A 27,424-nucleotide genomic window follows, 5' to 3' on the forward strand; every position below is an offset into this window, starting at 1 on the left:
GAAGTCCAGAAGGCAGAGATAGGGTTTGCTTGTTTGTTTATTTATTTATTTATTTAGGCCACGCTGTATGGCATGTGGGATCTTAGTTCCCTGAACAGGGATCGAACCCAAGCCCCCTGCATTGGAAGCGTGGAGTCTTAACCACTGGACCACCAGAGATGTCCCATTGATATGGTATATTTAGAATGCTGAGAGGAAAACACTATCAAGCAAGGATGCTATATCTGGCAAAACTATCCTTCATAAATGAAGGAGAAATTAATACATTTGTTAACACACAACAAAAGCTAAGGGTGTTTGTTGCTAGTAGGGCTTCCCCATACAGGAAATGCTAAAGAGAGCTCTTCAGGATGAAATAAAAGGACACTGGAAGACAAGTTACACTGGCCATATGAAGAAATAAAGATGACTGGCAAAGATGACTACATATGTCAATATAAAAGCTAATATTCTTGTATTTTTGGTATGTAACTCCTCTTTTGTTTCCTATATTATTTAAAAGACAAATGCATAAAACAATGATTATAAAGCTATGTTAACAGACACATAATGTAAAAGATGTAATTTGTGACATTAACAATATAAAGAGGGGATGGAGCTGGATAGAGACAGAGATAATGTACACTATTGGAAATAAGTTGGTATCAATTCAAACTACTTTGTTATAAATTTAGGATGTTAACTGTAATCTCCATGTAATCATTAAGAAAATAATGAAAAACTATGCAAAAAAGGAAATGAAGAGGGATCACAATGATACATTAGAAAAAAAATCAAATACAAAAGAAGGCGATATTGGAGGAATTGAGAAACAAAATAGACAAGACATATACAAAACAAACAGCACAATGACAGAAGTAAGTCCTTCATTATCAGTAGTTACTGTAAATGTAAACGGATTAAACTCACCAGTTAAAAGACAGAGATAAGCAGAATGGATTAAAAAACCATGATCCAACTATATGCTACTATAAAGAGACCCACTTTAGATTTAAAGACACAATAGATTGAACATGATAAAATGAAAAAAGATATTCCATGCAAATAATAACCAAAAGAGAGCTGGAATGATTATACTAATATCAGATAAAATAGATTTTAAGTCATACACTTTTACAAGAGAAAAAGAAGGACATTATTTATATTAATAAAAATGTCAAATCATCAAGAAGACATAACAACTGTAAATACATATCATCTATCAACAGAGCCCAAAAGTATATGAAGCAAACATTGACAAAATCGAAGGAAGATATAGACAGTTGTACAAAAAGGAGACTTCAATATCCCACTTTCAATAATAGAACAACCAGACAGAAGATCATAAAGGAAACAGAGAACTAGAAAACACTATAAAACAACTAGACTTATATATAGAACACCTCACCCAACAACAGTAAAATAAGTATTCTTAAATGCACATGCAACATTCTCCAGGATAGACCATATGTTAGGTCATAAGGCAATTCTCAAAATATTTTAAAGATCAAATCATATAGAGTACCTTTTCCAGAACAGTGGAATGAAGCTAGAAATAATAACAGAGATAAAACTGGAAAACTGGAAGTATATACATATAAATATACACCACACTCTTAAACAACCAATGGGTCAAAAAAGAAATCACTATTAGAAATTGGAAATTAGAAAATACGTTGAGATAAATAAAAATGAAAACACAACATATAAAAACACATGGGATGCAGCAAAGCCAATGGTCAGAGGGAAATTTCTGGCTGTAAATGTCTAATAAAAAGAAAGAAAGATCTCAAATCAACAACCTAGGTGTACACTTTAAGGAACAAGAAAAAGAAGAGAAAACTAAACCCAAAGCCAGCAGAAGGAAGGAAATATTAAAGATTAGAGCAGAGATAAACAAAAGAGAGAACAGAAAAATAACAGAATCAACAAAATGAAAAGTTGGTTTTTGACAATATCAACAGAATTGGCAAAGCTTTAGCTAGGCTGACTAAAAGGAGAAAAGACAGAACTACTAAAATCAGAAACAAAAGCAAGGACATTACTATTGATCTTACAAAAATTAAAAGGATTATAGGGAATAATATGAACAACTGTATGTTTTCAAATTAGATAATCTATACAAATGGACAAATTCCTAGAAACACACAAATTACCAAAACTGACTTCACACAAAATAGACAATCTCAATAGCCTATAATAAAGACATTGAATCAGTAATCAAAAATCCCCCAACAAAGAAAAGCCCAGGACCAAAAGGCCTCACTGATGAATTCTACCAAACGTAAAAAGATCAATTAACATCAATCCTATTCAATCCCAAAAAAACAAAAGAGAGGAGTCACTTCCAAATATATTATATGAGGACAAGATTCATCTGATACCAATGCCAAACAAAGATCCTAAAGAAAAGAAAACTACACGATTATTTCTGCTTATGAATATAGAACTAAATAGCCTCACCATATTACTAGCAAAACATTATTATTTATTTATATAAATTTATTTATTTATTTATTGGCTGCACTGGGTCTTCGTTGCTGCACGCAGGCTTTCTTTAGTTGTGGTGAGCGGGGGCTACTCTTGGTTGCGGTGCATGGGCTTCTCATTGCGGTGGCTTCTCTTATTGTGCAGCATGGGCTCTAGGCACGCGGGCTTCAGTAGTTGCGGCATATGGGCTCAGTAATTGTGGCTCGTGGGCTGTAGAGCACAGGCTCAGTAGTTGTAGCGCACAGGCTTAGCTGCTCCACTAAGGGGATCTTCCCGGACCAGGGCTCAAACCCGTGTTCCCTGCATTGGCAGGCGGTTTCTTAACCACTGCGCCACCAGGGAAGCCCGACTTCAGTTTTTTAAAACGAGAAAAATAACAAGTGTCGGCAACAATGTGGAGAAACAAGAACCTTCATACATTGCTGTATGTACGAGGTGGGAATGTAAAAAGATGCAGTTGCGGAAAGTAAATGAGAAGTTTGGCAGTTCCTCAAAAAGTTAAACACAGAATTACTCTGTGACCCAGGATATCCACGGCTAGGTAGGTACTCAAGAGAAATGAGAACACATGTCCACACAGAAACGTCTACGTATTTTGCAGCATTGTTCATAAAAGCCCCAAAGTAGACACAACCCAAATATTCAGCAATGGGAGAATGGACAAACAAACTGTGGTATATACATACAAGGGATCATTACTCAGGCATAACAAGGAAGGAAATACTACATGTGCTTACAACTTGGAGGCACCTTGAAAACATTAAATTTTTACATTAACTAAGTAAAAGAAGCCAGACACAAAAGGTCACATGATATGTGATTCCTTTCATATGATATACCCAGAATACGCAGATTCACAGAGACAGAAAGCAGATTGGTGGTTACCAGAGGGGGAGAGAGGAATGGGGAAGGATTACTTAATGGGTACAAGGTGTTTTCTGAGATGATAAAAAAGTTTTGAAACTAGAGGGAGGTGGTGGTTTGCACAACATTTTGAATAACTTAAATACCACTGAATTGTACATTTAAAAACTGTTAATTGTAAGTTATGTGAATTTCACCAAAATTTTAAAAATTTTTAACAAGTGAGAAGAAACTGGCTTACTTTTTCTTTTCCTCTTGAGATAATGCTTGCCAAACAATTTTATTCAGGCGCCTGTTTAAAAAAAAATCAACAATAGTTATTTAGTAGCAACAGTTCATTTCATGACAAAAAGCTGAACCCGGGCAAGGGAGATTCCAAGCCCCGCAGCACCACCACCGCTGGACCATGTCATTGCCACTCGCTCAAAGAGATTGGATGTGAGCGTCTCCCACGCTCAGCATCACTGCAGAAGCCTCGGGGCTTTGGGGCAATCATGCTAAATATTAAAGGAGGGCACAGCTCTCAGCTGGATCAGGTAAAACCCGGACTGAGAAAAGGCAGCAAACAAACTGTTCCTCATTATCTCTGCATGAAGATATTTCTAAACACCCACTGCTTTTCTTCATAAGGAAAAATATGTGTGCCCTTAGCCTGCCTTCTGGAGACATTCTTCTGTCTGGATTCTCAGAGCAAAAATAAAAGGTTAATAGGGTCATAAATAAGAGGATTGGGACACACTTTAGAGATCAACCAGCCTGATCTCCTTGTTTTCCAAATGCAGCCGCTAAGGGGGGCAGACAGATGAAGCGCCTTACTTATCCAGCACCGAGAGCTGGTGGGGCTGAGACTAAAGCTCACCGAACGTGTTTGCAGAGAGATGCTGGCAGCCCAAGAAGGAAGGAGGAAGTTGGAGCCAGTGCTTTCTATCAGGTAGTTACAGCTCCTTTTCTTGTTACTAATCAGAGGTGCTTTTTCCAGAGCTTCCAGCCCAGTTCTGTAGTGCTACATCATCACCCAAATCAGGCTTACTAGGGCACAGGGCACAGAACACTGGCTCCACAGGTTGTGAGCTGGTGTTCCATGAAGCAAAAAAGCTTCAATAAAATGGGGTGGGAGAATACTGCCTCTCCCCAGGAGGCATGCTTCTAATCCTTGGACCCAGAGTCCGTGGCACAGGGCTCTGGGAGCACACTTTGGGTGGTGTTATCCTGCCCTGATCTACCATCACAGGCCTGGTGAGATCATGGAAAGGGGCTCTGGCACGGGGGTGAAAAGCACAGACCCTGGAGCCAGACTGCCTGGGTCCAAAGCTCAGCTAGCTCCTCCTCTTATTAGCTGGGAGACTTTGGGCCAGTAGCCAACTTTTCTGTAGAAAGGGGGTAATCACAGTACCTCCCTCCCAGTGCTGCAGTGCAGACTCAACGAGCAAGTTATGTGCACCGCACACAGAACTGTGTCTCACACAGGTCCACGCTCTGTAAGTGACAGGAAGAGTCAGGAAGTGGGAAATAAGCCCGCTCGGCTCCTGTGTCTCTTGATGTTTTTAGTTCTTTGGGGTCTATTTGGAAATGGTTTTCTTTAATGATGTGGTTGATGAAACAATGGGCTTCTAAGGCTTATGTGCATTTCTGGGGAAAAAAAAACAAAACAAAACTGTAAATCCTTTTAAGTCTAAACCTTGAAAGTGCAGGCAGTAGAGTAGGGAGGCTAGGGGTGTGATGAGGGCTTGGGAGCTACGTGGGTCTGGGTTCAAATTCCAGCATCTCCACTTTGCCACCATGTGAACCTGTTACATAACTTTTTGAAACACTGTTTTCTTATTGATAAAACAAAGATAACACCACCTACCCTTGCAGTTGTGAGGATTAAGTGAGCTATATGTATAAAGTGACCAGGAATAACTAAGGCTCATTCCCTCCAGCTTCTGAAGGAGGGTGAGGCTTAGACACTCAGAAACAGTTGGTGAATGTGGGTCCAATTAGCTAGGACATGTCTCTAATTTTAATTTGGTTCTTCAGAAAATATTTTTCCAAGAGGGTATTTCCATAACCTCTATTATTCCTCTGTTTTCCGCCTTCACTGAACTATTTCAAAGCACACAGGGCAGAAAAAGCGAGTGGGTGTGAGCTGAGGGCAGCAGAGAGTGTGTGAATCCCGGCTCCACCGTCCCTGAAGGCAACCGTGGGAAAGCCTCTAAGCGTGCGGGACGAGGGCAGTCCTTGTGGGATGCTGGGATTTGACAAACCACAGTTTTCCTCTTTGCTTTAGGAGACTGAAATTTGGCTAAGTGTAGCGTTTAGAAGCTTTCTCTACCTCTAGTTTGTAAATCCACTTGTACCGAGTGGCTCATTTGCAAAGCAACTTGTAACTAATGACACTTCAGAAGTCTAGTCAGCAGCCCAAGCAAATCGATGATAAGCAGAGGCTACTATGCCTGGTCCCTGAGCCAGAACTGATGCTTCTCCTGTGGATCTGAGGGCTGAGACCTTGACCTCAGATTCACAACACAGGCTGTGGAAAAGTCACCCCAGAATCCAGCCAACCCTGGTAATCCTCACTCAGAGCTTATGCTCAGACACACAAAGCCAAAACTGCTTCTGCAATTCTTAAAATATTGAACCAGAAGGACTCCTACACATGGGCACTAAGTGTGACCAAAACTGCTAGTTTATGTCACTATTTTGGCCAGAGGACTGTGAACTTCCCACTCATTTGGTCATCCCTAACCATACGGACTTAGGGTTATATCTGGCTTACTTGTGGTGGGAAACTCCTTAGAAATGTTGTATTGGGGATGAGATGGGGATAAACTAAGTTTCATTAATTACTTTTCATCTTTTCATATTCCGCATATCTTTAGAAAGATGAAGCAAGATGGAAAAGGGAACTGACATTTATGCCAGCAAAATTCTTCAACACTATTGAATACAAAAGATCAGGAAGCTTTGTTCTGTATAATATTAATGTTAATATTATTAAATAACAATATTAAATAAATAATTCATTTAAAATAAACATCAAGTTATTAATACCAAATAATTAATACTAATGCAATCAATAATATCAAACATTAATCATATTAAAATAAATGTTAATGATCATATTTAAATTAATATCATTTTAATAAACAATATAGTATAATATTCCTCTAAGGGTACTAAAAGGCTTTTCCGGATTCACTCATTGGAAGTAAGAACTGGAACAAATCACTACTATGTCTGTATTTTGGTTTTGCCATTAACGAAGGACTCTCTTCTGCCTGGGAAGGAAGGGTCCCTGTCCTGGAAACTCTCGGGAAAGGGTCAGCTCAGTGGGAAGAGCTGTGTGACCCTTCCATTCCATGTATTTATGGTTATTTTAGCATCAGCAGATATAGGGAATGAAAGAGGGAAATAATTAACATGTGTTGCTCTTTGTATATAATTTACGTAACCCTCACAACTGCCCCGTGGGCCAGATCTTGCAAGTGAAGCTCCCAAGTGTCCTGTGACCTGTCAAGCAGCTATCTGACCTCAAAGCCCCAGTTCATGGCCTGGCATCAGGCTTTCACAGGCCAGGTAATTACAGCACTCAAATATTTGAATGAGTCAAGCAAATTAAATTACAATATGAATGATATTATATTTCATTTTGAATAACTGAATTGGATCAATTTTAATAAGTAAACTTGAATTAGATCAAATTCAAATTAAATTCCAACAGTCAAAAAAAAAATATATATATATATATATTATATATATAGTGACACCTGCTAGGAAGAGGAGAAGACCAGGGGGAAAGCAGGCAGCCCAGCGCCTGCCTTCGGGGGCCAACATCCTCGCAGGGAAGGGACAGGCCTGTACAGAAGCTGTGAGCGCTCCAAGGGCCACACGCAAGGTGGGTGGTGCAGAGTCGTTGGGGAAAGGCCTCTCTGGGGAGGGCCACTGGCGCTGGGGCAAGAACGGAAGAAAGAGGACAGCTGGTGGGAGGGGGCAGGAAGAGGGGCAGTGGAGCTTCAAGGCAAGGGAAGGACTGCCTGGTGCAGGGGCGGGGAGGCAGAGAAGAGGGCCAGCACCAGTAAGAGGGTAACTACAGAGCAAAGTCTCAGGCCCACAGGGGAGGGCGAGCCTTGGCAGAGTTCAGCCTGCCTTCGAGAGAAACGAAGGGCCCACAAAGACTCAGAGAAGACCTGAGAAGCCCGTGGAGGCAGCTGCAGGAGCCCATGCGACACAGCCTCAGTTCTCAGGTAAGGGCAGTGGAGGAGGCTCAAGTGTAAGGAGATTTGGAGAGGACCATGATGGGCGTGGGGCAGAAAGGCCAGCCTCTGGGCTGGGTCGTGCACTCCAGGCAACAGAAGTCAGGCTTTATACTTTTTTTGAACACACACTAGACACGCTGCAAAATGACAACAGATCAGTAAATGCTGGCCTGGGCCCCGTCGTTCACTTTGGCGTACTTTATTACCTTTTCCCCAACCACATGGTATTAATTAAAACCCAACTGCACAGCTTCCAGAACCAAGAATAGGCTTGCCTGGAGGAGCTGGGTAGCTCAACGTTTAATCAAGCGTGTGCACCAAGGACTAATTAAGTGCTGAGGGGCAGGGTGCGGAGGTGATTAGAGAGCTGGGAGAGGGTGAGATTCTAGCCCCAGAGCTGTGTTCTCCACCAACACTCTGAGGCAGGCTCCCAGGTCAGGCCGGAAGGAGCCAGGCCCCAGGAAGGGGCTGGGATTCAAGGACCCTGGGTCTCCTTCTCCAGCAAACCCTGGGTTATCTGCCCTTGGGAAAAAAGGCCCCCTCACTCAGTACTAACACAGTGGCTAGTTAAGAGTACAGTTTTCACTGTAGTCAACTTGGTCATCTTCTTGATTTTGCTATAAAAATTGTTTAAATCAATTATCTCATTATTGTGGCGTTTCTTTATTGTGGTGTGGTGTCACTTTACAGAATGTTAGATCCTAAAATGGTCCAATTCGCTCTGCTAAAAAGCAAAGCTTTAAAGAGCTCATGGAAACATGAGATTTCTGCAGAGTTTGGAAAGGGAAGATGGCTTCTCGAAAACCCCGCTGGACATACTCAGGTAAAGCATCGGGCTGGCCGAAAAGTTTGCTCGGGTTTTTCTGTAACACCTTACGGAAAGACCCGAACGAACTTTTTGGCCAGCCCAGTACTTAACGCCGTGCTGGCACAGAGGAAGCCCCTTAGGTTAGCTGCTGCTGCTGTTAATATTCCTCACGGACCACTGTTAAACAGCTGCGCCAGATGAAAAATTTAAGCTAAAAGAAGGGAAAACAAGCCAAAACAAATTCCACATCCATTAAAGAGTAGCCAGGTGTAATACTCACTTGTCGTAGGACTTAATTGCCTGCTCCACTTTTTGCTTGTAGATATTAAGCTTCGCTCCTTGGGGGTTAATTAAAGTCATCTTATTTGTGTCACTGCACACATGCGCCAGAGGGAACACCTATATGCCAATGCCAAAGGAAAGGGTCACTTGATAGGCTAACACGTGCCTTCAGAAATGGATCTAATGGCTGTACAGTATGTTTTTCTGACTATAAAATCAAGACATTATATTTGTAGAGAAATTAGAAAATAGAGAAAATAAAAAAAATAAGAATCAGAGATATCACTGCTAACTTTTTCCTTCCAATTTTTAAAACTATATATTTAAAAAATACCCCCCCCCCCAAAAAACCTGTTTCAGGAAACCCAAATCAGAATCAAGTGTTATCTTAATAAGCCTCTGTCAAATTGAAGGGCACAGGCGATAAGAAATAGAATATCATTGTTGCTGCTTTGTAAACTACTAGCTGGGTTAAACATCTTTCTCACATATTTATTTTATATTTGATTTTCTCTTAAGAATATCTGATTATAGTTAATATCTTTTGACCATTTTCTTTATCAATTTGTAAGAGATCCTTATACATGTCAAATAAAGAAGGCTTAGTGATCAATGAAACCACTTTCTGTAAGAACAACAGAGTACCAGAATGAGAGGGCATCTTTTTGAGTTCTTTCTGTCTGTGTCTGATGCTTCCTTCTGGGTTTGGGGATGCCTCTGATTCCATGCTATCTTAACAGCACCTGTAATATTTTACTTTTACCTGTCTGCATATTACTTTGTTTCATTCACTGCTGTATTCCTATCACCTAGAACAGTGCCTGGCCCTCAACAAATATCTGTTGATAAATGAATAAACGTATGCTTGCAAAAAGGCTTATTCCATGTCTTATTATTTACATAAAAAGAAGAAGTCTAACAGGAGAATACAAGGTCTAACAGTGTTTCGATACTGTGTATGATTCCAACCACGAGGAGCATGTAGGCATTTTAGAAATGTGGGGAATCAAAGCAACTATACACCAATAAAAATTAATTTAAAAAAACCCAATTAATCATAAGATGAAAGAAAGCTTTGGCCTTGACAACAGGGACCTGTGATATTTACTTTCAGAATATTTTCTATCAGTAATTTCAATAAATTGATATGTTAATTTTAAAAAGTGTGGGAATCACTTTTAAGAAGTAAATTTTTACTTCCAATCCAGATGATACAGAGCTCATGTTTTATGTTCCCCTTTGCCTTCAAAATCATACAAAAATTGTATTGTTGTTATTTAAGGAAAAAATGCATAAAAAGAAAGGAAGGAAAGGAAGAAGGAGAGAAGGGAAAGGAAGAAGGAGAGAAGGAAAAAGAAAGATGCATGGTTGATGTATTTCTAGAGACAGAAAGTTGAATAAGTCAGCAGGGCTGAAGTTGTGTGTTTGTTGACTCTCGTGGGCAAAGATGGCAGGGGCGGTGGGAGCTCAACACCCAGAAAGCAAGTGGGACTCTGAGTCAGGCTCAGTGCCTGAAGCCAGCACTAGTATGAGGTTCTCTCACCCCTGCAAGAAGGCCCTGCCTGGTGAGAGAGGACACTAGTGCAGTCTAACAACCAAGAACTGAACCAAGCCATCCTCAATCTACACTATCCCAGTATCATCATGGGACAAGAGCTCTAAATACCAATGACTGGGGTACAAGGGGATGGATTTAGGTAACTGCTAAACAGAAGACAGAGAAAAAAACAGGTTTTTAAAAATCTTGTCAAAATGTGCCAACTGGGCTTCCCTGGTGGCGCAGTGGTTGAGAGTCTGCCTGCCGATGCAGGGGACACGGGTTCGTGCCCCGGTCCGTGAAGATCCCACATGCCGCAGAGCGGCTGCGCCCGTGAGCCATGGCCACTGAGCCTGCGCGTCCGACGCCAGTGCTCCACAACAGGAGAGGCCACAGCAGTGAGAGGCCCACGTACCGCAAAAAAAAACACAAATGTGCCAACGTACTAAAATTCCTAAATACACAAAAATGCTAAAAACAGTAGCTGAGCAAATCAACAATCAGAACATCAATTCACGTGAGTAGAAATTAATTTTACGAGCCACCTAACAATAACTTTATATGAATTATGATTAAAATTAAGTATGATTAGGTTGTTCAAAGATGTAACAGTCATATAAAAGTGTAAGAACAGAGTGCCGTTAAGAACAAATGGATGAGAAAAAGAACAGTGTTTTAAATAATAAAGTCATGTAAAAAAATAGATACTGAAATTGCAAACTACATAATTTTGCAATTAAAACATCAAGACCAAAAGAGACAAACAAAATAGCCAAAGATTCAGAAGGCTGAAAAGCAAGACATTTGGTTTGGCTGAATAGTCGAACCTTGCTACTTGTCAGACACAAGAAGTCATCATGTGGCTTCTAAGCAATCTTTGTCAAAGAGAAGAAGCCAAAATGGTGGGTTAAAAGCTGAGGTGACTGGACTTTGAAAACTTAATGAAATTTGCAGAAGTGGAAAAAAAAAACCCAACCAAACAAACAAAAAACACCATCTCTTAAAATTTCACATAAACTTTCAGAGGAAAAATAATCAGTCTCAACAGAATGAAAGACCCTTACATAGGTATCTCCCCTGGGAAAAAGACCCCCTAGAAGTCTATAAATAGCTCTGCAAATTGCCAGCTTATGGCTCAACTGCAAATCAACCCCACGAAGTATTTAGCAGCATTACACCATTTCACCAGGGTCCGCTGGACGCCTGACTGACGGTGCGTAAAGAAAACCCATCGTTTAACGTTCTACCTCCCTCTTTGGTGGATTTGGACCTCAGGCCTTGCATGGCCATCATGGACTTCAGTGTGGTAGGAGTTCAAATTTGGCTCGTGGGTACCCACTCTCGTGCCTTTCTGCATGCAGATTTAGGGAAAGACAAAGTCATACTCCACACCTTCAGTCTGTGGTCTTAGTTTTTGCAACATGGTAGTCACGGGGAGGTCCCATGGGCTATTCTCTTTATGATGTCAAGTTTAGTGTGACTATGAGGTCATAAGGGGCATTCTCACAGGGACTTGGGGGATCAGAATCATGGCTTCCCAGCTTCTGTAGGGAAGCAGGTGGGGAGGAGAGTGTGATTAATGAGGAAACTGATACTATGTGAGAGGGAATGAAACCACCTGGTCACACCTCCTGAACATGGTTTACTTGTTACCTCTTTCTTTTTTGCTCTTTTTTTTTTTATAAGAAGAGGGAAATGTAGACACAGAGACAGAGAAGTCCAGGCCATGTGATGACAGAGGCAGAGACTGGAGTAAGGCAGGTCCAAGCCACGGGATGCCAAGGATTCCACCACCAGAAGCCAGGAACAGCCAAGGAAGGGCTCTTCCTTAGAGCAGTCAGAGGAAGCATGGCCCTGCCAACACTTAGATTTCAGACTTCCAGCCTCCAGAATTGTGAAAGAATAAACAAATTTCTAAGCCACCCGGTTTGCGGCACACTTTGTCACAGCAAACCTAGGAAAGGAATACAGAGATAGGAATACATACATATAACTGTTTATGTTTTCAAAACAAAATAATGGAACAACCAACTAGCTGTTGGCTGATCTAGGAATGACTTCTTGGAATGACTGGGGGGGACTTGGCTCTGCTCCACGTGTCTCTAGAAGGCTTGACCAGGCATGTTCCCAGGCACAAATGAGTAAGCAGAAATAGCCAAGGAGCCTTAATGCCTGGGCTTGGGACTGGTATACCCTTGCTTCCGTTTCATTCTATTGGTCAAAGATACTTGCTACCTCTTACAATGCAAATCAAGCATTAACAACTAATGGGAGACGCTTCTGGACAGTGTTTGAAAATAAAAGGGAGCCTCAAGGTATTACCTGCTTCAATTCTCTTGAGGTAAACCTAGAAGCCTTACCAAATTGATGCTAATCACACCCTGTGTGAGAAGATTTTAACTGTGAGGGATGGAGGGCAGAGAGAGGAAGGGGGGGCAGGGGGGAGGGGGGGAGTGAGAGAGAGATACTGACCACAATTCCTGGAATTCATGGACAGCCCTAGTTTGGGCTGATTCTGTTAGAATTTTTCCCAGTGTTAGACCAGAGATACACCTTAACCACTAATTTTGTCAATAGGTGAGAATAGTTTTATCAATTCTATTAAGAATAGTTTTATCAATAATGGGATTGTAGCTTCAAGATGGCGGAGTAGAAGGACGTGCTCTCACTCCCTCTTGCGAGAGCACCAGAAGCACAACTAACTGCTGAACAATCATCGACAGGAAGACACTGTAACTCACCAAAAAAGATACCCCACATCCAAAGACAAAGGAGAAGCCGCAATGAGATGCTAGGAGGGGTGCAATCACAATAAAATCAAATCCCATAACCACTGGACTCACAAACTGGAGAACAATTATACCACAGAAGGGAAAAACGACAAATAACATACAAGGGAACTCCCATAAGGTTAACAGCTGATTTCTCAGCAGGAACTCTACAAGCCAGAAAGGAGTGGCATAATATATTTAAAGTGATGAAAGGAAGGAACCTACAACCAAGATTACTCTATATCCAGCAAGGATCTCATTCAGATTTGACAAACAAATCAAAAGCTTTATAGACAAGCAAAAGCTAAGAGAACTCAGCACCACCAAACCAGCTCTACAACAAAATGCTAAAGGAACTTCTCTAAGTGGGAAACATAAGAGAAGAAAAGGACCTACAAAAACAAACCCAAAACAATTAAGAAAATGGTAATAGGAACATACATACATATTGATAATCATCTTAAATGCGAATGGATTAAATGCTCCAACCAAAGGACACAAGCTCGCTGAATGGATACAAAAGCAAGACCCATATATATGTAATCTACAAGAGACCCACTTCAGACCTAGGGACACATACAGACTGAAAGTGAGGGGATGGAAAAAGATATTCCATGCAAATGGAAATCAAAAGAAAACTGGAGTACCAATACTCATATCAGATAAAATAGACTTTAAAATAAAGAATGTTACAAGAAACAAGGAAGGACACTACATAATGATCAAGGGATCAATCCAAGAAGAAGATATAACAGTTATAAATATATATGCACCCAACATAGGAGCACTTCCATACATAAGGCAAATGCTAACAGCTATAAAAGAGGAAATCGACAGTAACACAATAATAGTGGGGGACATTAACACCTCATTTACACAGATGAACAGATCATCCAGACAGAAAATTAATAAGGAAACACAAGCTTTAAATGACACAATAGAACAGATATATTTAATTGATATTTATAGGACATTCCACCCGAAAACAGCAGATTATACTTTCTTCTCAAGTGCACACGGAACATTCTCCAGGATAGATCACATCTTGGGTCACCAATCAAGCCTCAGTAAATTTAAGAAAATTGAAATCATACCAAGCATCTTTTCCAACCACAATGCTACGAGATTAGAAATAAATTACAGGGGAAAAAATGTAAAAAACACAAACACATGGAAGCTAAACAATATGTTACCAAATAACCAAGAGATCAGTGAAGATATCAAAGAGGAAATCAAAAAATACCTAGAGACAAATGACAACAAAAACACGATGATCCAAAACCTATGGGATGCAGCAAAAGCAGTTCTAAGAGGGAAGTTTATAGCAATACAATAAGAAACAGGAAAAATCGCAAATAAACAATCTAACCTTACACCTAAAGGAACTAGGGAAAGAAGAACCAACAAAACCCAAAGTTAGCAGAAGGAAAGAAATCATAAAGATCAGAACAGAAATAGATGAAATAAAAACAAAGAAAACAATAGCAAAGATCAATAAAACTAAAATCTGGTTCTTTGAGAAGATAAACAAAATTGATAAACCTTTACCCAGACTCATCAGGAAAAAGAGGGAGAGGACTCAAATCAATAAAAATAGAAATGAAAAAGGAGAAGTTACAATGGACGCCACAGAAATACAAAGCATCATAAGAGACTAGTACAAGCTAATTCTATGCCAATAAAATGGACAACCTGCAAGAAATGGACAAATTCTTAGAAAGGTATAACATCCAAGACTGAACCAGGAAGAAATAGAAAATATGAACAGACCAATCACAAGTAATGAAATTGAAACTGTGATAAAAATCTGCCAACAAACACAAGTCCTGGACCAGATGGCTTCACAGGTGAATTCTACCAAACATTTAGAGAAGAACTAACAACCATCCTTCTCAAACTCTTCCAAAAAATTGCAGAGGAAGGAACACTCCCAAATTCATTCTATGAGGCCACCATCACCCTGGTACCAGACAAAGACACTACAAAAAAAGAAAATTACAGACCAATGTAACTGATGAATATAGATGTAAAAATCCTCAACAAAATACTAACAAACAGAATAAACAACACATTAAAAAGATCATACACCATGAACAGGTAGGATTTATCCCAGGGGTACAAGGATTCTTCAAGGTAAACAAATCAATCAATGTGATACACCATATTAAAAAATTAAAGAATAAAAAACAATATGATCATCTCAATAGATGCAGAAAAAGCTTTTGACAAAATTCAATACCCATTTATGATAAAAAAAAAAACTCTCCAGAAAGTGGGCATAGAGGGAACATACCTCAACATAATAAAGGCGATATATGACAAACCCACAGCAAACATCGTTCTCAATGGTGAAAAACTGAAAGCATTTCCTCTAAGATCAGGAAAAAGACAAGGATGTCCACTCTCGCCACTATTATTCAACATAGTTCTGGAAGTCCTAGCCATGGCAATCAGAGAAGAAAAAGAAATAAAAGGAATACAAATTGGAAAACAAGAAGTAAAACTGTCACTGTTTGCAGATGACATGATACTGTACATAGATAATCTTAAAGATGCCATCAGAAAACTACTCAAGCTAATCAATGAATTTGGTAAAGTAGCAGGATACAAAATTAAAGCACAGAAATCTCTTGCATTCCTATCCACTAACAACGAAAGACCAGAAAGAGAAATTAAGGAAACAATCCCAGTCACCATTGCAACAAAAAGAATAAAATACCTAGAAATAAACCTACCTAGGGAGGTTAAAGACCTGTACTCAGAAAACTATAAGACACTGATGAAACAAATCAAAGATGGCACAAACAGATGGAGAGATATACCATGTTCTTGGATTGGAAGAATCAATACTGTGAAAATGACTATACTACCCAAAGCAATCTATAGATTCAATGCAATCCCTGTCAAATTACCAATGGCATTTTTTACTGGATGGAGACACAAAAGACCCTGAATAGCCTAAGCAATCTTGAGAGAAGAAAATGGAGCTGGAGGAATCAGACTCCCTGACTTCAGACTATATTACCAAGCTACAGTAATCAAAACAATATGGTACTGGCACAAAAACAGAAATATAGATCCATGAAACAGCATAGAAAGCCCAGAGATAAACCCATGCAGCTATGGTCAACTAATCTGTGACAAAGGAGGCAAGCATACACAATGGAGAAAAGACAGTCTCTTCAATAAGTGGTGCTGGGAAAACTGGACAGCTACATGTAAAAGAATGAAATTAGAACACTCCCTAACACCATACACAAAAATAAACTCAAAATGGATTAAAGACCTAAATGTAAGACCAGACACTATAAAAGTCTTAGAGGAAAATATAGGAAGAACACTCTTTGACATAAATCACAGCAAGATCTTTTTTGACCCACCTCCTAGAGTAATGGAAATAAAAACAAAAATAAAGAAATGGGACCTAATGACACTTAAATGCTTCTGCACAGCACAGGAAACTATAAACAAGACGAAAAGACAACATTTAGAATAGGAGAAAATATTTGCAAACGAATCAATGGACAAAGGATTAATCTCCAAAATATATAAACAGCTCATGCAGCTCAATATTAAAAAAACAAACAACCCAATCCAAAAATGGGTAGAAGACCTAAATAGCCATTTCTCAAAGAAGACATACAGATGGCCAAGAGGCACGTGAAAAGCTGCTCAACATCACTAATTATTAGAGAAATGCAAATCAAAACTACAACGAGGTATCACCTCACACCAGTTAGAATGGGCATCATCAGAAAATCTACAAACAACAAATGCTGGAGAGGGTGTGGAGAAAAGGGAACCCTCTTGCACTGTTGGTGGGAATGTAAATTGATACAGCCACAATGGAGAACAGTATGGAGGTTCCTTAAAAAACTAAAAATAGAATTACCATATGACCCAGCAACCCCACTACCGGGCATATACCCAGAGAAAACCATAATTCCAAAAGACACATACTCCCTAATGTTCATTGCAGCACTATTCACAATAGCCAGGTCACGGAAGCAACCTAAATGCCTATCGACAGAAGAATGGATAAGGAAGATGTGGTACATATATACAATGGAACATTACTCAGCCATAAAAAGGAACGAAATTGGGCCATTTGTAGAGACGTGGATGGACCTAGAGACTGTCATACAGAATGAAGTAAGTCAGAAAGAGAAAAACAAATATCATATATTAATGCATATATGTGGAATCTAGAAAAATGGTACAGAGGAACTGGTTTGCAAAGCAGAAATAGAGACACAGATGTAGAGAACAAACGTATGGACACCAAGGGGGGAAAGCGGGGTTTTGGGGGTGGTGGCAGTGGGATGAACTGGGAGATTGGGATTGACATGTATACATTCATATGTGTAAAACAGATACCTAATAAGAACCTGCTGTATAAAAAATAACAATAAAATAAAAATTAAAAAACATGATAATAGTGTTTATCTCTTACTCTTTGCCAAGTACTAGGCAATCTATATATTTTCTCATTCAATCCCTCTATAGATGTATACATTGAAATGCAGTTTTGTTATTTGGTTTTCCTCTCCACTGAACTCTAGTTTTTTATTCCTTTAAAAAATATTAGTTTCTAGCACAATGCATGTACAAAGTAACCACTTACTGAATACGTAAAAGACTAAAATTACATAAATTCAAATAATGGCTGAGGCCCCAACATTTTTAGAAGTTTATCTCTATTCTAAAATACTGTGTTTGGAGTCTACCAAATTTGAGTTCTCGGTGATTGAGGCACGAGATGAGCCTACCTTTGCTATTTTAAAAGAGGTGTTGGCCAAGAAGGTTAATGATGTAACCAAGATTTTAAGAGAGATATTTAGCTTACACAAGAAAACTATTCTCAAACAATAAAAGAAAAAAATCAAAATTGAATGCCATTCTCACTTAGCAATTGGCAGGTGTTTTTTGTTTGTTTGTTTTAATGTTACTGCTCTAAGTGACAGCAAAGATGTAGGAAAATAGGCACTCTTAAAATTCCAAGTAAACTGCCCAATAATGGGGGGAATAGTTCAATTAATTGTAGTAATTCATGTTATTGAATATTAGCACAACCATTAAAATTCATCCAAAATTGGTCATTACAGGGAAATATGTTCATAAGATATGCTAAATGAAGAAAGGGGGATACAGAACTGTACACACAGTTATTAGCTGTTAAAGTAGTACAGGAAGAATTCTACCTGACAACATTCTGGCTGTGTTTGTAAGCCATCCCACAACATTTTGAAAATGAGAAAATAGTGTAAACTGGTGTTTATATATTCATCACTCAACACTAACTGAATTCACCAACTTCACTGTTTTTCAACTAAATCATTTCTTCCAATAAATATCCCAGAGCCTGCTGTCAGACTGGCCAAGGAGGGGTCTGATTGGATGTGAGTAATGAAAATGCAAAGGCTGTGCAAATCCCACGTGGCTGACCCTGAACACAGTGCAGTGACCTTATAGTTGTGCAAACTGCTGAGTGCTGATGCTTAAACCTCTGCTTAAACAGAAACATCTCCAGGCTCCACAGAACAAATTGAAGGTGGGGCTACAAAGTGAACTGGGAAAGAGAAGTGTCAATCAGATCATTCATAAACCCATGAAAATATGTTGCTTACTACAGTGTAGGTTATATCTCACAAATTTCAATCTAAATTTTTAGAAAATAAAAAAAAATTTTAATATAAATTTCAATTAAATTGCTAGTGAGGTCACTAGCATTTTAATTGGTATAGTAAATGAGTATTTGCTGGCATGCAATAATATTTGAAATAGACTGTTGAGTAAAAATCAAGGCACAGAGTATCTTTAGTTCAACTTCATTTTGGTAAAACAAAAACAACAAAGGCTATATATGTAGTGAAAAAACTTTGGCCAGATAACCACCAAACAATTCATATGCGAGGAATTATATTCTATTGTTTCTTTTCTACTTATCTGTAGTTTCTAATTTTTCTACACAATGAATACGTATAGCTTTTGTATTAACTGTCCTTCTAGATTTTTTGATTAAAATAAACTTTTCTATCAGTATCGTTTTCATTGCTATTATATTTGAAAGCAACAAGATGCCATGCCCTTAGCAGCATCCCTAACATTCCTCGTCAGCTAAATGATGAGATAAAAAGCCACCTCACTATATTGGTCTAAATTTTCCATCAGATACTTTGATGAGATCAAATGTTTTTCTCAAAACCTAGTCTGAGGGCTCACCACGTACCAGATTAGGGACCTTTGCCATGACCCATCGGGAGTCAGTGACAGAGCTGGGGTGCAGGCCCAGGCTACCTGATCACAAAGCTATGTGCTGAACCCAGATTAGGGCAAAGCAGGAAGCCTGGATGCAGTGCTGGTAAGACATGATGACGATGATGGTGGTGGTGGTGATGTAGTGGACTTTTCAACGATGCAAACTAATGTTCCCAAATTGTTTTTTTTTTTTTCAAAGGCATTGGCAATGAAGAGCTTTAAATTCCAGATTCATCAAATACCTAAAGCAGTTTTACTCTGTATATGACTTGGTGATGAATTAATCTTTTTGAAAGAGCTAAGATTAAATTTATCTGGTCCACTGAAAGTGCCAGTTAGCATCTTGTAATGAAGAGTTGCCAGGGCAACCTCCCTGCTCAACACTTCATTTCCAAGGTGACAGATTTGATGCTGGCCCAAGAAACATGAAAACCAAAATAGCATTGTGTTCCAGAAGAAGAAACAGCCCATACATAAGTCATGAATGAAACAAGTAGCCGGGGATAAAGCCAAATGCTGCTTTACGATTCTACCCAGACAGATGTGGCTGCACACAGAACACAGGAGTAAAAGGCAATTACAGTTCTCAGTGAAGTGGGTTAAGATTCATGTCTCCTTTTCAGCTCCAGTCTACTTTTTCAAAAAACTGTTAGGTCCAAATCTCAAAAAGCTATGTATCTCACTCAGTGGGATTATATTTTTCGATCACTGTTTTCCCATTCTTTCCATCAGAGAAAATATTAAATAAAAGATGTTAAGTGGGCTTTGAGGGTGAAATGGGAATTTATTGCAGTATATTTCCTTCATCATCATGATTCTTGCTCTTATGAGCATAATGGAGGGGGGAGAGCATGTCGTGTGCTACGTACCCACAGGCTTGTGATGAGAATTTACAAAGCCACAGAAGGCACGAGCACAGGTGCCCATGGTGGAATGCACGTGAAAAAATATACAGCCTCTTCCCTTGGCTTTGCTTTCCGGAGTCAGAAGACAGGTTCTCCAGAAAAACAGGACCCTCACTACTCTTCCATTTTTTCCTTCTTGGAAGTCACTCAACATTTTTCTCTCTCTCAGCCCCATGTGGTTTAGTCCTGTCGACTTGACTTTATATAGAGCCTTGGATCCATCCTCAGCATTGTCACCTGGGTCACAGCCACCTAGACCTTGCCTCCTGACTGCCCCGCTTCGTTCCAGCCTTGAACCTCTACAACCCTTTTCCACATAGTAGCCAAAGACCAAACCTGATCTTCTCTGTCCTCTGCTAAAAACCCTTTGGCTTCCCTCAGGATGACCTTCAGAAAATCCTTAACTCGACCTTCACCAGCTTTCACACCTTCCTCCAGTTGCACTAAACTTTCTTTGGAACGACAAACGTCCTCTGACCCTTAGACTTCCCCCTAGGTCACTCCTCACTCCCCTCCACCTCATCACCCTCGTAACTCCTCCTCCCCTAGGTCCAAACCTGGACTGATCAGATCCCCCAGGTCTGAACTTCCCAGGCCAGGTCCAAAGCGCCCTCTGCCAACTCAAGGTGGTTAGGGGCCTCTCTGGCATCTTCACTCTGCTCTTCCCACTCATCACATTTAACTAGAACTTCTTATTTTAATTGCTAGCTCCTCCATGAGATTGTAAGTTGTGATTGGGTAGGCTGTAGTCTAGCCCAGTTCAGAGCCTGCATACGGTAGGCAATGTAATATTTATTGAATATTTTTATAATAAAAGCCAACGTTTGGGCTTCCCTGGTGGCGCAGTGGTTGAGAGTCTGCCTGCCGATGCAGGGGACGCGGGTTCGTGCCCCGGTCCGGGAGGATCCTACGTGCCGCGGAGCGGCTGGGTCCAAGAGCCATGGCCACTGGGCCTGCGCGTCCGGAGCCTGTGCTCCGCAGCGGGAGAGGCCACAGCAGTGAGAGGCCTGGGTACTGCAAAAAAAAAAAAAAAAGCAAAAAAAAGCCAACGTTCATTCAGTGCTTGCAGCCCATTATATGCATTACTTCTTTTTATACTATATATATATACCTATACTATATATATTCACTATACTATACACAGTATAACAGTCTCAGAGTAGGTATATCATTATCCCCAGAGTCCAGCTACATTGCATACAGCCTGGAGAGCAAATTTCAAAGTGCTGCAGTGAGTTACTATGTTTATTTCTTCTAAATATGAGGAGAGGACAAGTTGAATAAGATATCTGCACACTATTTTTAGGGTTTTCAAAGTATCTCTATACTTGTAGAACTAATGCTTATCAACAAGTATGATATACAGTTAGGAAAATGGCTGTCTTTCTGAATATAAACTAGTGGAAATATAGAATCTATCTGGAGGGTGATTTGGTTTAATCTGTCAAATATTTAAATGTACACATCCTTTGGGTCCAGCAATCCATCTATCACAAAGACAGACTTGTAGAGGTGCCCAGAAGTCTCTGTGCAAGGAAACCCATTACAGGATTGTTTGTAATAGGGGGAGGAAGGACACAATGTAAATGTCCATTAACAACGGGGAAGAAATTTGCAACTAACAAAAATGAGATAGACCCATATCTACGCACAGAGAAAAGTCTCTAAGACATATGTTTTTAAAAGATAAAATAGCAAATCCATATGGTATTACCTTATTAAAACTGTTTTGTATATTAAAATTGTTATGTGTATGTGTAAAAATATATGTAATGTATTCATGTGTGTGTGTGTGTGTGTGTGTTGAAAAGGATTAGCAGGATATTCACCAAACTATTCAGAGTGTTTCCTTCATAAATGAGGTTGGTGGAGAGAGAAACTTTGACATTTTCCTCTAAAGACTTCTAAATGGTCATTCTATACAAGAATGTACTCATATATTACTCATCAAACAAAAATAAACCAATAAATTAATTAAAAATCAAGTGTCCTTTGCATTTGAACTATTTTATCTCTTGTTTTAGGTCTGTTTTTCTTAACTTTTTTTTTCTCAGCATATCATTAATGTATGTTCAGAGTTGAAAGAACTACAACAAAAACGAAAAATTATATAAACAAACCCCCAGGTCTCCAATAATCTCACCCCTCAGATAAACACTAGGAACATTTTGGTAATAGAGAAAAGGGAGAGACAAAGAGTGCTATGTCTACATCATACACATATGTAACCAAATTAATGTACTATCTGTGCGGTTTTGTACCCTGATTTTTTCATTTAGCATTGTATTGAGAACTTCTCCCCATGTCATTACTTATTCTTCAGAAACATGATATTTAATGAACGTATGACATTCAATCATATGGGTGTACTCATTGGATATTTAGGTCGTTTTCAATTTTCTCATTGTTAGATATAAGGCAGCAACAATTATCCTCTGAATATATTCTTCAGTATCTCTGATTATTTCCTTCTGTAGATTACGGAATATCTACAGATGGATTTGCTGGAGGAGAAGTTGTAAGCCCTTAACACCGCTGAACATTGCCAAGGTTACACCAACTTATACTCCCCCCAGCAGGATGTAGGAGTTCTAATTCCGTCCTATTTTCACCACGACTGTATATTAGTATTTTTTAACCTTACACATTTGATGATGGGGGGAAGTTGCCTAATTTTTTTTAATTTGCATTTTTTCAAAAATGCATTTATTTGGTTACCAGCAAGAAATATGTTTCTATGTGGTTTTTGACTTCTTATTTTTAAACTTTTTCCCCTAGATTTTCCACTGGGATAGCTAGCATTTTCTTATTCCTTTATGGTATGGGTGCATGTGCATTTTTGTGTGTATACTGAACCCTGATTTACACACACACACACCATGTGCATGTGCTAACTTACATGGACACACATGCAAACACACTGAACCCTGATTTACACACACACACACCATGTGCATGTGCTAACTTACATGGATACACATGCAAACACACTGAACCCTGATTTACACACACACACCATGTGCATGTGCTAACTTACATGGACACACATGCAAACACACTGAACCCTGATTTACACACACCACATGTGCATGTGCTAACTTACATGGACACACATGCAAACACACTGAACCCTGATTTACACACACACCATGTGCATGTGCTAACTTACATGGACACACATGCAAACACACTGAACCCTGATTTATACACACACACCCCATGTGCATGTGCTAACTTACATGGACACACATGCAAACACACTGAACCCTGATTTACACACACACCATGTGCATGTGCTAACTTACATGGATACACATGCAAACACACTGAACCCTGATTTACACACACACACACCATGTGCATGTGCTAACTTACATGGATACACATGCAAACACACTGAACCCTGATTTACACACACACACCCCATGTGCATGTGCTAACTTACATGGACACACATGCAAACACACTGAACCCTGATTTACACACACCCCATGTGCATGTGCTAACTTACATGGATACACATGCAAACACACTGAACCCTGATTTACACACACACCATGTGCATGTGCTAACTTACATGGATACACATGCAAACACACTGAACCCTGATTTACACACACACCATGTGCATGTGCTAACTTACATGGATACACATGCAAACACACTGAACCCTGATTTACACACACACCATGTGCATGTGCTAACTTACATGGACACACATGCAAACACACTGAACCCTGATTTACACACCCCATGTGCATGTGCTAACTTACATGGACACACATGCAAACACACTGAACCCTGATTTATACACACACACACCATGTGCATGTGCTAACTTACATGGACACACATGCAAACACACTGAACCCTGATTTACACACACACCATGTGCATGTGCTAACACACTGAACCCTGATTTACACACCCCATGTGCATGTGCTAACTTACATGGACACACATGCAAACACACTGAACCCTGATTTACACACACACCATGTGCATGTGCTAACTTACATGGACACACATGCAAACACACTGAACCCTGATTTACACACACACCATGTGCATGTGCTAACTTACATGGACACACATGCAAACACACTGAACCCTGATTTACACACACCCCATGTGCATGTGCTAACTTACATGGATACACATGCAAACACACTGAACCCTGATTTACACACACCCCATGTGCATGTGCTAACTTACATGGACACACATGCAAACACACTGAACCCTGATTTACACACACCCCATGTGCATGTGCTAACTTACATGGACACACATGCAAACACACTGAACCCTGATTTACACACACACACCCCATGTGCATGTGCTAACTTACATGGACACACATGCAAACACACTGAACCCTGATTTACACACACACCATGTGCATGTGCTAACTTACATGGATACACATGCAAACACACTGAACCCTGATTTACACACACCCCATGTGCATGTGCTAACTTACATGGACACACATGCAAACACACTGAACCCTGATTTACACACACACACCCCATGTGCATGTGCTAACTTACATGGACACACATGCAAACACACTGAACCCTGATTTACACACACCCCATGTGCATGTGCTAACTTACATGGACACACATGCAAACACACTGAACCCTGATTTACACACACACCATGTGCATGTGCTAACTTACATGGACACACATGCAAACACACTGAACCCTGATTTACACACACACACCATGTGCATGTGCTAACTTACATGGATACACATGCAAACACACTGAACCCTGATTTATACACACACACCATGTGCATGTGCTAACTTACATGGACACACATGCAAACACACTGAACCCTGATTTACACACACACACACCATGTGCATGTGCTAACTTACATGGACACACATGCAAACACACTGAACCCTGATTTACACACACCCCATGTGCATGTGCTAACTTACATGGACACACATGCAAACACACTGAACCCTGATTTACACACCCCATGTGCATGTGCTAACTTACATGGACACACATGCAAACACACTGAACCCTGATTTACACACACACCATGTGCATGTGCTAACTTACATGGACACACATGCAAACACACTGAACCCTGATTTATACACACACACACCATGTGCATGTGCTAACTTACATGGACACACATGCAAACACACTGAACCCTGATTTACACACACACCATGTGCATGTGCTAACTTACATGGACACACATGCAAACACACTGAACCCTGATTTACACACACCCCATGTGCATGTGCTAACTTACATGGACACACATGCAAACACACTGAACCCTGATTTACACACACACCATGTGCATGTGCTAACTTACATGGACACACATGCAAACACACTGAACCCTGATTTACACACACCCCATGTGCATGTGCTAACTTACATGGACACACATGCAAACACACTGAACCCTGATTTACACACACCCCATGTGCATGTGCTAACTTACATGGACACACATGCAAACACACTGAACCCTGATTTACACACACCCCATGTGCATGTGCTAACTTACATGGACACACATGCAAACACACTGAACCCTGATTTACACACACCCCATGTGCATGTGCTAACTTACATGGACACACATGCAAACACACTGAACCCTGATTTACACACCCCATGTGCGTGTGCTAACTTACATGGACACACATGCAAACACACTGAACCCTGATTTACACACACACCATGTGCGTGTGCTAACTTACATGGACACACATGCAAACACACTGAACCCTGATTTACACACCCCATGTGCGTGTGCTAACTTACATGGACACACATGCAAACACACTGAACCCTGATTTACACACACACCATGTGCGTGTGCTAACTTACATGGACACACATGCAAACACACTGAACCCTGATTTACACACCCCATGTGCGTGTGCTAACTTACATGGACACACATGCAAACACACTGAACCCTGATTTACACACACCCCATGTGCATGTGCTAACTTACATGGACACACATGCAAACACACTGAACCCTGATTTACACACCCCATGTGCGTGTGCTAACTTACATGGACACACATGCAAACACACTGAACCCTGATTTACACACACCCCATGTGCATGTGCTAACTTACATGGACACACATGCAAACACACTGAACCCTGATTTACACACCCCATGTGCGTGTGCTAACTTACATGGACACACATGCAAACACACTGAACCCTGATTTACACACACCCCATGTGCATGTGCTAACTTACATGGACACACATGCAAACACACTGAACCCTGATTTACACACACACCATGTGCATGTGCTAACTTACATGGACACACATGCAAACACACTGAACCCTGATTTACACACACCCCATGTGCATGTGCTAACTTACATGGACACACATGCAAACACACTGAACCCTGATTTACACACACCCCATGTGCATGTGCTAACTTACATGGACACACATGCAAACACACTGAACCCTGATTTACACACACCCCATGTGCATGTGCTAACTTACATGGACACACATGCAAACACACTGAACCCTGATTTACACACACCCCATGTGCATGTGCTAACTTACATGGACACACATGCAAACACACTGAACCCTGATTTACACACACCCCATGTGCATGTGCTAACTTACATGGACACACATGCAAACACACTGAACCCTGATTTACACACACCCCATGTGCATGTGCTAACTTACATGGACACACATGCAAACACACTGAACCCTGATTTACACACACCCCATGTGCATGTGCTAACTTACATGGACACACATGCAAACACACTGAACCCTGATTTACACACACCCCATGTGCATGTGCTAACTTACATGGACACACATGCAAACACACTGAACCCTGATTTACACACACCCCATGTGCATGTGCTAACTTACATGGACACACATGCAAACACACTGAACCCTGATTTACACACACCCCATGTGCATGTGCTAACTTACATGGACACACATGCAAACACACTGAACCCTGATTTACACACACCCCATGTGCATGTGCTAACTTACATGGACACACATGCAAACACACTGAACCCTGATTTACACACACCCCATGTGCATGTGCTAACTTACATGGACACACATGCAAACACACTGAACCCTGATTTACACACACCCCATGTGCATGTGCTAACTTACATGGACACACATGCAAACACACTGAACCCTGATTTACACACACCCCATGTGCATGTGCTAACTTACATGGACACACATGCAAACACACTGAACCCTGAT

The 27,424-nt window shown here is 40.3% G+C and overlaps 1 protein-coding gene across 1 annotated transcript in view; it reads right to left on the reverse strand.

Moving 5' to 3' along the window:
• Positions 1-27,424, reverse strand: part of VWA3B (von Willebrand factor A domain containing 3B) — a 216,764-nt gene that overhangs the window by 40,776 nt on the left and 148,564 nt on the right. Inside the window, exons 20-21 of the mRNA XM_060309302.1 lie at positions 8,660-8,778; positions 3,575-3,625 (exon numbers count right to left, since the gene is read on the reverse strand). Of these exons, the coding sequence (XP_060165285.1) occupies positions 3,575-3,625; positions 8,660-8,778 (170 nt within the window). The remainder of the gene's footprint in view (positions 1-3,574; positions 3,626-8,659; positions 8,779-27,424) is intronic.

Source organism: Globicephala melas, chromosome 12, assembly GCF_963455315.2.
Source record: "Globicephala melas chromosome 12, mGloMel1.2, whole genome shotgun sequence".
Lineage (NCBI taxonomy): Eukaryota > Metazoa > Chordata > Mammalia > Artiodactyla > Delphinidae > Globicephala > Globicephala melas.